At 38.1% G+C, this 13,914-nt stretch overlaps 1 protein-coding gene across 3 annotated transcripts in view; it reads left to right on the top strand.

The window, feature by feature from the left end:
- Nucleotides 1-10,451, top strand: part of LOC128258802 (junctional adhesion molecule A) — a 101,129-nt gene extending 90,678 nt beyond the window's left edge. For 2 of the 3 annotated variants that reach the window (XM_052990692.1, XM_052990693.1), the window contains exon 7: nt 9,843-10,451. In XM_052990692.1, the coding sequence (XP_052846652.1) occupies nt 9,843-10,222 (380 nt within the window). In that variant the 3' untranslated portion in view covers nt 10,223-10,451. The remainder of the gene's footprint in view (nt 1-9,842) is intronic. The other variant, XM_052990694.1, reaches the window with a different exon arrangement.
- Nucleotides 10,452-13,914: the final 3,463 nt, after the last annotated feature.

Here is a 13,914-nt window from a genome sequence, read left to right as displayed (position 1 = left end):
TCTGTTAAAAAGCTCGTAAGCTTTTTTTTCCAAAAAATTTGTAAATCTGTTAGTTAAGCTGTTTACAAATCTGCCAGGGTATTTACTGCTTCGGTTCGCAGCTAATCCCTGTCCCTTGTTTTCAGTTTTTTGCCCGTAGACGTGGTAGCCAGCCCTCGCGCATTTAAAAAACAGCCCTTCTTGTGCTTCTTTTTGTTTGGTTCCTGCTCTCTTAAATTATTACATATTATTTACAATGTGCAAGTTGTCCCGGCTGCCGCCTATAAGGCGTGGCATTTGTTGCTGTTGTCGTTCCAGCACTCGTTGTCGGTTGTTGTGTTCTTGTGACAAAGAAATGTTGCAAATTAAGCGCTCGACTGCGTGTACTGCACAAAGTTTCAAGAGCGCTTCACGGAGCAACAACAAATGCAGATGCAACAAAATTAAATAAAAGTACTCACGTTTCCTTGTGTGCGGCAGGCAGCATGCAAACACAAACACACACACTCGTAATTGTATTCCCACGTTTTGCGATGCATATTCGTAATATTTCATTATGTTGCTGCACTTACTCTGGTTTTTCTCACCGCACTCGGTGCAGCTGTAAAAATGTCGTCATTTTGCCGCTTCAACCGCACAACTTTCTGCAATCAATTTGGACTCGTTTACCTGAAATTGTATTAAACTTTTTGCCTCGCCGGTGCTTTCTTTAAAGTCTTTAAAATCATTTTCATTCTGTGTTTCGTGTTTTTCTTTTTGTGCTAAGTGGCAAACTTTTGTATATCAAATAGCTACGATAAAACGGTTGTAATAAATGTAAAAACTCGAATTGATAATACCTTCTAGGTTTTAAGCAAAAACTTTGGAGATAATTACTAAACTTAATAATAATGCAGATAATAAATGAATAAACATAAAGGCATTTTACTATTTTAAATTTTAAAAATTCTTTAATTGATATAAATCCAAGGTTTTATACTTTGCGATACTTTTTCAGTTGATTGAAAATTTATTGAAATAGATTCTTCTTAGTGTACCTGACTTACCGCATCAATTTTTCGCTTCATAAAACCATTCACTGCAATGAAAAATGCTCCACTACATTTTTTGTGGGAGTCCTTGAATAAAGTTCGATACGCGAATGAATTCCCAGCATGCCATTCTGCAATGGTTCAATCGGCATACCCCAAACCGCTCGTTCCGATGTGGTTTGCCCACGATAACAAGTTGAAGTTGGCCCTAATACATGTCCAGTTGGCATGCAAGTGGCAGCAGACCCTCCTGGGTGGAGTGTCCTGTACACGGCAATATCGGTAAGAATGCTGGCAATAATATTTGAGGTGTACCGCAGCGATGCTCGTATAGAACACACTATACTATACGAGGGTACGTGCATCCGTATGCGGCACTTTGGCCATAGAGGACTGCACAGGAAAAAATTAAAATTGCTTACATTTTTTAAAATACAATTGGTAAAAAATGTAAACTAAATCATACTTAAGAACGAGGGGCATGCTGTGTAATCACCAAGGGTTTAAAATGAATTATAAAAGTTTCTAAAAGTATATAAATATTTTTTTTTCGAATTCACTTTTAGGCCCCCGTATAAGTGATTTAAAAGTAGAAACGATTTCAGTGCCGCCTCCGTATGACACTTGTATTAATTCAAAGCCTTGAATATATTGCTATAATTATAATTTTTTTCCCCGTCGTACACCTATTCTTTCTGTGTACTACAACCCCCCATTCTCCTCCCCGGAGGCCTGTCCTAAGATGACCCAGAATGCAACTTGTGCGGGTTAGTTGCCTGGTTTTCCCATCTGCACTCGTGTGCGTGTGTCATGTGACTCGAGGCTGCAATGTTTTACTTACCACAAAATTCTGTAACTAAACGCACAGGGGCGTGGCAAGAGGGGGGCGTTGGTGGGGGATATGGCGAATAGATACAGGATACAACGGGTCTACTTATGGAGCACTTGAGGCGGCACGCACACAGGTAAATGCTGCATCGGGCAGGATATATCCACTAGCAAGTTTTGCTCGCAAAAGTTGCCACGAAATACTGAGAGGCAGAGGGAGTGACAGTGGAGGATTCGCCCACAACATATTGTTACGGCCAACGGGAAAGTTCCTGGCCCCAAAATTGTCACCGTTTCAGGTTTCAATGGTGCGCACATTGACAGGGTAAACTTTAACTTAAATTCAAGTGGGCAGTGGGCTTGGGTTTTTGGCTCGAGGCTTGAATTTTAAATTACTATAAAATGTCCGATAATGAAAGGCAGGCTGACAGGTTTTGGTTACCAAGCATAGGGCCTTGAATAACAATGGCTTAAAATTACATTTCCAGTTTGGTTGGCTAAAGGAAACTTTTGCAAAATTTGTTGTAACTACCGGGCCCTGGATATTTAAGCATTTAATGTGAATTAGCTACAAGCCTTTTCCTTTTTTTATTGATGTGTAAAATGATATTTAAAATAAATGAATTTTAATACAGTTTATAACTTTTTTGACTTTAAATTGTTTTTAAAACAATAAAAGATTATTAATTTTGGCTGAGATATAGAAAATACCGACCCATGCCAGATAAAAAAATAGTTGAAATAATATTCTGAGTAATTAATAATTAAATCCAATTTATCTTTGCAACTTCTTTTCATAAAAACTTAACGTTTTTCAATGTGCATTAAAAACCATTAAACTGCTCATTGGAAAAAATTAAAAAAAAAATAAGTAATAAATAAATATTTAAATAAAATAGCCTCGCCAGTTTGTTTGAAATATTTTTCGTATTTAAATGAAAAAAAATAATTTAATTTCAAATGTACGACTGGCGTGTCATAAGTACTTTTAAATAGACTAATTTTGTGCAGACGGGGAAAACGTTAATGTATCGAATAGACTAATCTTTCCACTCCCACCCGCACCGAAGGAGCATTAATGCGAAGTATACCTTTGGTTAATTTGGCAATCATTAAGGCACTCAGCCTGCCATTCAGCTAGTCAGTCTGCCAGTCTGCAAGTCAGTCAGTCAATCAGTCAGTAAGTCAGTCAATAGTCTGCGTTGCGGCCTGAAATAGGATCGTAATTGGATTGCAGGCTGGATTGTTGTAATGGCCACGCTGATGAAACTCAATTGCAAAAGGCGCTCAGATTTGAGCTTTTCGGTTGCGGCTGCTTAATCAAGCGACAAAAATCAATAGGGACAAGACAGGGCAACACTGCGTATGTATGATTTTTGAAGTGTTGGCCATGTCTGGTGGTAGAACGATAAAAGCCCAGTAGATAAATCAGGAAACAAGTTCTATCTGCACTTAGCAGGATGTCATCTTCAAGGCAAAACTTGGCAGCCAGCTGGCAGCAATCTCAATTTGAATAATAAAATATTTGGCCAATCGATAAATATGAATTATGCTGAAGCTCGAGCTATTCACACATTTAATTAGAGCAAACAGACACTCTCTCATGTGTTTGCACTGGACAGCTCCTTGAAATCCCAGGACTCGGAAATCTAACAAATGCAACGCACACAAGACGGGAAATCGAAAGTTTCTTATTTCGCTTGGCCTGCATAATTTTTAGCCGTCCACTTTGGTAAATCCATTCGATAACGAAATAAATTGCTTTCAACAAATGCTCACTGCCGTGATTAATAGCTGAAGCTGAGAGGCAGGCAGCCAGCCAGCCAATGATGGGACTGCCAGGACGAATCCTTTTCCCCCGATCGTCCTTGGAGCATCCTGGCTGCTAGCTGATGAGCGCACATTTACTTAAATGTTCTTGGTTCGGTGGCTGCTCGGGTATTTCCTGTGTGTTTGCGCTGTACGAATTTAATTGAGTGCTAAATGGCACGTAAACTGATAGGTCAACACATACTGACACACAGGGCTACAGGACTCGGAGGCGTTAGGGCGCTGTGTGAACAAACTTTCGCTGGCCAACCCACAGGCCCCGTCCCCCAAAAACCCCGGAACAAGTCAAAGCCAAAGGCTAAGGCGCTGTCAAGGCCACTCACCCACCCCACCCATGGAGTTCGCCGCGAACGTGGCCTAATGTGCATCAACGTTTCAACAAATCAGCCAACACTTGCCACTCGTAAATTGCGTGGGCCAGCACATGGTGATGTAAACGATTTTATAAGGCAGTGGGCCGCAATGTTCAATTAATTTCATTAAAAGGCTAACTTTTGCATGTAAAAGAGAATGTGCAGTCCTCAAGTAGAGGCTTAAGAACCATTTTCTAATTCCAAAAACTTTAAAATACTCATGCATTTTAAAGTTTTAAACGTTTGAAAAACATTTTGAGAATTTATATCATATTTAAATAATAAAAAAAATACATTTTGTTCGAAAAAAACTTAAATATGTAAATAAAATGAATTTTACCAAAATCTGTAATTTACATTAGAAAGAAGTGTTTTGCTAAAGAACTTGGAAATATTTTAAAAAGTAGTGCAAAAGTATGCAATTAAAATTAAAAACGTCTCCTTTTAGACACCTTGACAAATTAAAATACGTTAGTTATGTTATTTACTTACAATTAACGACAAAATATGCTTTTGCTAAAAGGACGCCATGTTTAATGAGAAACCTTAGAATATTATTGAGCACCTCTTTTTTTTTGCAAATTGTTAATTGTTTTATTTTTTTAAATGTGATGAGGTGCTGCACTAAAGGATTTAAGAAAGCTTTAAAAAAGAGTAATTTTTTTGTCCAAAAAACAGGACACTATGTTTCACTTTTAGACTTTTTGATTTGCACCTCCCTTTCGCTCTGAGAGCGTCACATTAGCAGGACAATTTGTTGGGTAATATCCTTTTGGTCTAGCAAGTTCGGGCTCCATTTCCATTTCGCCTCGTGGCCTGGACGAACTTTTTTGGCCCGATAATCCAACGCCGTTTGCGAATGTATCCTGCGAGTCCTTTGAGCGTGTGTGCGAGTGCGAGCTGAGATAAACGTCAGCACGTGCAAATAAAGCATTAAAACAGCCGGCCACATATTAAACCAAAGACAGTGTAGCATTAGGCGGAGGGGTGGAGGGGTGGGCGCCTTGACCGCAATGACTCAAATGACGAACGGCAAAGGGCATCCTGCTCCAGGATCTCTATCCCTTGTTGTGGGTCCTGACTTACGCAAACAGTAAGTCAGCCGCCACCCACTCAAACACACACATACGGCGGCAAGGACGCACGTCTCAAGTTTATCAAAGAAAAACGAATGGAGAATAAAAAAAAAAGAAAAAAAAAAAAAAGAAAAGCGAGCACAAAAAGCTAAAAGAGCACGGGAAATCCAAGGAAAAGCGGTGGTAACAGGTCAGGCCGCACTTAATTCATTCGTGATTTATATGAGTCGCTTTCGGGGACTTAAAATGTGGTTACAGCTTTTGGCTTTAGCTTTGGCTTTGGCTTCGGCTTGGATTTCTGGCTTTGACTTTGGATTTTGGCTAAAAACTGACGAAACTATGTGTGCGGTCTGCTTTGGGCCAAAGATTTGCCTGCGCTCAATTAAAAATTCCCCTTGAGCTGCTCAAAATTCAATTGGAATTTTCCCCCGGCCTCGTCCTTTACCCTTAAAATATTCCCTGGTTCTCTCGACAAAGTCGAGCAAAAGCCAGCAAAACCGCTGATAAAATACATATATATTTCTGGGCAGCGACAGACACACAGCCAGAGACTTTTGGCTAAGCCTGTGAAAACAAGAAGTTTTTTGGCTAGCTGCCGCCGTTCGGCATTTTGTCACTTTGACAAAATTGTTTGGTAGTTTTCTCGCCGGATTCGGCTCTAGATCCTGGCTCTCAAGCCCAACTTGTCGTTCAAGTGACATTCAATTATTATTTCAGCCAGGCACTGCACAAAACTTTCCATCGAAACTGAACTAAACGAATCGAAACGAGACGCTGCGACAAACGACAATATTGTTTGAATGTATTTCAGTCAGACAAGTGTCCGACGGATATACAGATACATATCTATATAGTGGATAAGGGCGGGCGCGGGGACTAGGGCCCATAATACGTATTTGCGCATTAAATTCAAAACTTTTCAAATAGTTTTGTGCCAAATAAAACCAAAAAGGAAATCTACAAGAAAATAAAAACAAAACATTGCCCATAAGTATACAAGTCTTGTGCGTATATAATAAAATGAAAATGAAAACTTTGAAATTACATTTTCAATGAGAAAAGCTGAGACACCGAGACTCAGTATCTACTATTATACGGCTTAGACAGGCATTCTAACTGATTAAAACAAAATTGAGGGAGCACTAAGGAAAGTTTTGCTCAAGAAGGACATTTTGTACCTGCCTGCGATTTTCTTACAGTTTTAGCGCACTTAGCAGCAGAATGTCGATAAGAAATAAATTAATGAATGTCAAGTAAGATTTGATATTGTACAGCTTTTTGAAAGAGCTACGTTTTAAAACGCGTTAGAATGTGAAATAACTTCATTGATAAATAAATTAAAACAATAAGTTTTTAAGTGCCTGGTTAATCGACATAATAGTTTAAAAGAAAATAAAATGAACTGTTTATTAAAACAGATACGTTTATAATTTGTAAGCCGAGTTAAGTCCACGTAAAATATGAGCTCAAAACAATAATAAATATTTCACATTTGGAAAAACTTTAAGTCGTGTATTCGCGTTGCACAAAAATCACAGAAATGTTGAAAAGTTTGCGCTCGATTTTGCATAACATTTTCCCCTGGGGGAGTCAAGGTAAATTCCGGATTGCGAATGTAAATGCGAGTGGGAGTTTCTTATTTTTTTTGCCAGATAACTCGTAATTTGGACTCGAGGCTGCCGCCCAAAAAGCGTGCAGCTTAAAATTAATGACAGCGACGTAAATGTCAACGCAGGATGAAAAACAAGCACAACTTTTAGCCAGCCGCAACGTGTGGCAAAAACAATAATAAAGCCGAGTTGTTTGGAGGGCGGGGGGCTACTGAGGGGCGATGTATGGCTTCCGGTTTTTGTTCGCGCGCTGGTATTCGTTGCCACGCCCACTGCCTGGGGCCGCCCCTTTTGCCAACGGCATTGCGTGCTCGAGTGTCACATATGCACATTTTATTTATAAACTTGCAGCAAAGTGGAAAATAAAAAGCGACCGACTCCGCGTAATGCAATGCCACCTCAACGGGTAACTCCGCTTTTCGTTTTGTCCTTTTTTGTACAACTTTTTGCTCCTTGCATGCCCATGCCCGGCGATAAAGTCCGTGAAATGCTTATCATGCCCAAACCGGATGTGCACAGTGTCAAGCAGCAGCGGCTAAGCGTTTTTATATCCCACGATAGTTTAATGCATAATTGAAAAGCACGCAAAGTGAAACAATAGACCAAGCCGAACGAAGGCCATTTAACCCATTTCCGTCTGTTGGGCGGAGAAACGCACACAAGTGCATCGCCCTTAAAATATTTGCCAGAATTTAGGGTCCTCTAAATTCCTGGAAACAGAACAAACATTTCGCTTGGCAACCAGAGAATTAATGCTTGTACAAAACGCTTTTGATAAGGTAAATAAAGAGGTAGCTAGGTTTTTAATAGCTCTCACATTTCGGGGTTTCATTTTGTGAAACATGCAACACCACATTTGTATATCTTTTTGGTCCATCAAAAAGGATTTGTGATGATCCTTACCGACTATTAAAAACTTTTCGGTTTGCATTTTTCTAACATTTCCGACAAACATAGTGGGTTGGAAGGATATACATTTACTGCCATAAATTGTGTGAATTATTTAGAGATATCATGGGATAACTGATTTGTCTTACACTAAAAATATGCAAACTTATATATTTATCAAAGAAAATTAGATTTGTACGTTGTGGACTTAAATAGATGATTAAAATAATTAGTATTTGTTTTTAAAATAATTATATTTTAATCTCTAGGCATTGAGAAATAATAAGATTATCACTTGTCCACAACAACTTTCTCTATGGCCCCTTCGCCAGCCTGGGTCAATTTGAAACATCTTGGTACTAATTGAATTTTCTGCCTTGCTGGCAGCTTTCTAATGCCTTCTCATTGGCCATGTTAAACACAAATTAATGGCAATCAACATTTCTGCCCATTTGCACTTGTTTGCACTTGATAATGGAAGTTATTTAATATTTACGGGCTCAATTGGGCACGAAACAATCGTGCTAATGAACTGTGTAAAATTCATTTAGGCGGTGGAAAGAATTCGCATCGCATCAAGTGCCAAGAAGCGGAGGGCAATTGTGGCTGTAATTGAATGGCGCTTAGCGAAACCAAATCGCAGCTTTATGTCGCTCTTTAGGGGCACTTGCAAAGTGCGGAGAACAAGTGGCTGTCAGCCGCCATCCGGCATAAAATGCACAAACAAAGCGCGTTTAAGAAAATGTAAAAATACTGCCAAAGTATGCAAAGCGGCTCGTAAAAACACTCGAAACTACGTGCATGCAGCTCGTCGAGTTTCCTTCCTCCTGCGTCCCTCGTCCTTGAGCGAGAATTTTGTGTGAAGCTTGGTAGTTGCTTAGCTGCATCCTTCCATGACCGGCTTCCTTCCTGCGAATCCATCAGCGCTAATTTTGCATATTTCAGTTAGCATTTTTTTTTTCGGCTTCAAATACTAGCTTTCTTTTCGTTTCAGTGCACTTTACTCGCCTTTTGTTTGGCTAAGCCGGCTGGTGACTTGTGTTTTTCCAGCTTCAAAGCCTGGGGTTACTTAAGTTATGCAGCGTTTGAGGGGATAGGTCGGCGAGCTCTCGGTATCTCGGTATCTCGGTCCTGATGATGAATTATGTGCCCCACGTACGTTATTAATAATTCCTGTGCTGTCAACAAATACGTTGTCTTGTGCCGCACTGTCTGCTTCCCACGCTGGGGCCACATTGCGTATGCGTGATATGTTTGTATGGGCCCCAAACTAGGCATCATCCAAATTTATTGGCCATCTTGTTCTGCAGCAAACGAATTCGAATCGAGAGTCCCTCGACGACCTACGCAATCTGTTTACCACTCCGTATGGGGGATACCATACCATACCATACCATCACGCATACGCCGTGTATTGCGGCACAACCCATTCGCTCATCACGCATACGCCTTGTATTACATCATGGCCACTGTTTGTTTGCACATTGTATGTACACATTTTACAACGCACAATCAACATTGGCTGGAGTGGCAAGGTTAATGGGTGGAAAAATTGAACTCAATCAATTACCAGGACAACACACTTGGCCAGTTGAACATGTATTGATACGAGTCCTTAAAGGTGTTTTGTGTTATTTATGCTGGTACTCCTTTGCCCAGCATCGCGTGCCAACACTTTAGGCTTGAGTACCCAACGTGTTAACAGGTCCACTTCATTTCGGCAATTAAACGGTTGCATTGTGCTTTGACTACTTCTCGGGAATTCAGGGGAATTCTGGGGGAGCCGGCAGTCGAAAGATATATCATTCGGCAAATCAATTTATTAACAGGCATCAAAATGCTTAGGAGAAATTAGCTAATTATTCGGTGGTCGGCAAACTGGTGATTAAATATTTCATACGCTCCGACTGACACCGAGTTTGTCCAGGCAGAAATCACAAATGTCTGCCAGATTTCCCCGGCTCCGTTGGCCCAAAACTAAACACTGCAGCATTAATTAAATATTTATGCAACATACACAAGCAAAACAGACAAACAAACACACACACGGGCAAGGCCAAACAGAGCGCAACAAATAAAGACGGTCAATTCTGTTACGGCACGCTGACTCGAGGAGTAACAAGGATATATGTACAAACACAACATTCGTACTTGAACTGACATCACATTCGTATATGCTAGTAGTACTTGCTTTTATTTACCGCTTTAACATGTAAGCTCAAGACAATGCAATAAAGTTGAAATTAGTTCGGGCCATAATTTCAGGTGAACATCCGGAGGCAATGCAAACTGGTTCATCCGGTTGTCAGTACAACTGGCTGACAATCGTCCTGCTCCTGGGCCTTGTCCTTTGCTACAGTCAACGCTGCTGCTGCTCAGCGTCATTAACATCGCCATTATCATTACCATCACCATCAGCATCAGCATCATCATTGCCAGCGGCCGCAACGGGAGAAAGTGCATCCAGTGAAAGTGCGGCAGCCGCAACAGCAACAGCAACAACCACCACCACAACAACAACATCACCAACAACAGCAACTATGGCAACAAGGAAGCGGTGTCCTGCGGTCAAAAGCTGTCGCCAGGCCGCCAGTAATGTGTTGGCCAAAAGGTCCTGTCACAGATGATCAACTGAAGGCCACAACAGCCCCAACTAAATAGAGTAATTTAAAGAGCCGCATGAAATGTGTGCGAGTGAGTGTTGGGCTAAGTATTTCCGAGTGTGTGAATGAGCGTTTGCTAATCAGTCGTTTAGTATGTCAGTTATAAACTTGTACTCACAAAAAAAACACAATGCAAAGCAATGGCGCGGTAGTGGGTTTAAATTTATCAAACTGACTAACAACAATTTTTTAAAGATTCCCTGCACTAAATAACATAAATAATATAATAAATATAATAAAGTATTAAAACTAACTTTTCAAACTGTTACAATCTGAAATCAACTTCTAATTTTAATGATTACAATTTTGTAATAATTCAAATTCCATTTTTTAATTTTTTCCTAAAAAATCGATGAACTTTAGTTAAATCAAAACTATAGTTTATTATAAATTTAATACTTTTATTGTTCACTTTTTTGTATGAAATAACAAACACACGTTTATTTTAAAATCCTTAAAATGATTGTTTTGGAAAAAATCAACATATTATTAAAAGTCAACAATTTTTATTGACATGGTTACTTAAATAATGTGCAAGTGTTTCTTGTGGGTTATCAATCATTTTTCAATATTTCATGTGTTTAATTTGTATCTATTTCGTTAATTTATTCACCTGTCCCTAACAAAACCACAACATCTTCATTTAATACGCCCTAATTTAAATATTCATAATCAACCTTTCTCTACCGCCCAGGCCTTTGTAAAGCAATGTATTTATATAAATAATACTATATGTAAGCTAATTGATTACAATTTAATGTGTATATTTAAATAAAATCAAAATTTACTATAGGATGTGTGTAAATAACAAACTTAAACATAATTACGGCATAACTGAAGCGAGGCATTCAAAAAAGTATACCGCTAACATTATAGGAATGAGTAATCTATATGCCCAGCGGCGTTGACTCTTTTAATAAATTAATAAATAATCAAATAATGTGCAGTGTACAGTGCAATGGCGGGGCTCAATATTCAATAATTAGATAAAAACGTAGACAAACCAAATAGCAACAAAATGAGAGCAGCAGTGAGTCATAAAACATTTAAATTGATTGCCATATCATGCAAATATTTGCACTGCGCAATTTTCCATCCAAGCCAAATATAAATTCAATTTTATGTTTTATTCACCCGCACAGATTACAATTAATTTAATTTTTTGTTGCATTGATATTAATGTCACAATTTTATAATTGACGGTAAACCAGGCTGCCACAATTAAAAATGTTTAAAAAACTGATCGAAATATTTATCTAATAAGTTCTTTAAAACTGCTAAAATATAAGCATCACACCGTTTATTTGGGCTTTATTTAAATGCCATTCTCAGGTGGCATAATAACCTAAGCTAAGTAATGGTCTCACATTAGCTTAACAACCTTAATTAAAAATCTCGTTGCCGAGTAAAATGACCACCAACTATAACCTAAATATTATTAAATTTTCCAATAATTGGCAAAAGTATACAGTAAACATAAAAAAACAATAACCCATAAAAAAGATTTTCTGTTCCACCCAATAAATTTATTTAATTAAGCATTAAAATGTGAAGAATTAAAACATTAAAACTGATTTCAGACCCGATGAAAGAAATTAAGTATATTAACTCTGTTGACATAGCGCAAATAATATAATTCATAATTGAAATTATAATTATAAAACAACTTGTTCATTGGTCTTAGTTTAAAACCATTTATACAGGCCCGCAAATTAACCAACATTTGCTATTCAAATCAAGCAATAACCAATTTAAGCTTATTGAGGGCGCTTGGCCAATTAAAATGTGATGTCATTTTCCCATCTTGTGTTTGGACACAATTATAATGAAACATTATTCCGAATTATGCATTGCCATTTTGTTTGTTGCGGCCAGAGCAAGGTAGAATTAATTTTATTAATTTCCGTTAAGCTGTAAAATCTAATGTTAGTCATAAGCTGATTTTATGAGGGTGTTATCTGGCAATTTGTGTCGAATTTTTGTGTTGTTTTCCACAATAAAGCTGATGAAATTCATTTTTAATTGTATTAAACAATTTTCGAAGGATCAATAAAAAATAATGTTTTTTTAAGAAAATACTTAATATACCCGCAAATTTAGTTATCTTCTTCAATTCTTTATACTTCCAATTGCAATTGAAGCCATAACAATCGTTTAAATGTTAAATTCCCGGTTAAAATTACCATTTTCCCATCTTTGTGTTTCTGACTTCAGTTAATCTCCGAATTGTTAATGCAACCAATCAAAAATTTAAGGAGTCGCCTACAAATAAATAAATGTAATTGAGTTTAAGTGTGAATACAAACATATGCCAGCCAAATTGGAATTCTAACTGAACGGAATGCTAATGCCATGAGCCTACAAGCATTTGCCATAAACCCTTAAAGCGCAGTACATAAATCTACATGTGTAATCGTAGGTCATCAGCTAAGTAATTCCTGTATATTAAAGTTAATTAGTGAAACTCTAGAGTTATGCATTAGCAAAGTAAATTTACATTTACATTCTATGTGTGACTAACGACACATAGTTAAATAGTTGTAACAAAGCAATCGAACTGTGTAAAACGAACTACTTTTAACTGTTGAAATTTAACTAAATGGCAAACTAGTGAAAGCATAACATAAATATGACATCATAAAGAAACATAGCAAAACATTATAATAATAAACAAATAGCAACGCAAACAAAGGGCAAACAACAGGGCTGAAAAAGTGAGAACAGAATGTTTGTTTGTCTTTTGCACAATGATTGTCGTCACATTATTGTAAAACAACAAACAACAGCAAAAAGCGATACGATTAAAATTTTTTATTTAAAAATTAACCCATCCCTGGCGTTTTCATTCGGGGGCTTAGCCGTGTTAACTGTGCACTCCCCGTTCAATTATTTATGCAAACTACAAGGGAACCCAAACAGCTGGCTGCATCCTTCAGCGGCTCCGACTCGAAGAAATGAAAAATAAGCTGCAACGTATGCGTGTGTCACATGTAATCGCTGGATTATAGACAGCTCGGCCAGGAGTTCGAAATGGCAGGATGGCAGGCGTTGAAAACTGGGTCAGCAAATAAATCGAAAAGGCTTAAAACAAGGAAAAGGAGAGGCCATAGAAGAGCCATGGACAGCCGAAGCTTATGCACACAGAACAGATTGCTCCCGGGCAAGGAGTGGGAAGGACCATCCCATCGAAAAGGACATGGGTGTCGTAAGTATGCTGGGGTATGTATGTTAGCAACTCGAAACAATTTACATTTGTTGTCCTGCCAATGTGTTGCAAAAACACAGGACATTCTTCCTTTTCTAATTACTTTCAGCTCAATTCACGTGAGAGAAAATAAATGGAGCTCATGCCCGAGCTGTTCTGAAAGTATTTAAAAAGCATGTGGTTGCTTAATCAGCAAGGCCATGGCATATGAAATGTTCATTAGGGAATGTGCAATTTACTGATTAAGTTTGTTCATAAGGATTTAAATTTGCCCTGCTGAAAATGAAAAAGAAAACCATGAACTCGAGTTCTAAACTTCGAATTATGAAACAAGAAAACAAATGAAAGTTGTAAAAATAAAATACAGTTTTTTGATGCGCGTAGCCAATATATGTTAAAAATTATTCCAATACTGTATGCCACTTTATAAACTATGGTTTATAAACTAAAA

The sequence above is a fragment of the Drosophila gunungcola genome (assembly GCF_025200985.1).
Source record: "Drosophila gunungcola strain Sukarami chromosome 3L unlocalized genomic scaffold, Dgunungcola_SK_2 000003F, whole genome shotgun sequence".
NCBI lineage: Eukaryota > Metazoa > Arthropoda > Insecta > Diptera > Drosophilidae > Drosophila > Drosophila gunungcola.
This window is presented reverse-complemented; position numbering and strand designations above follow the sequence as displayed.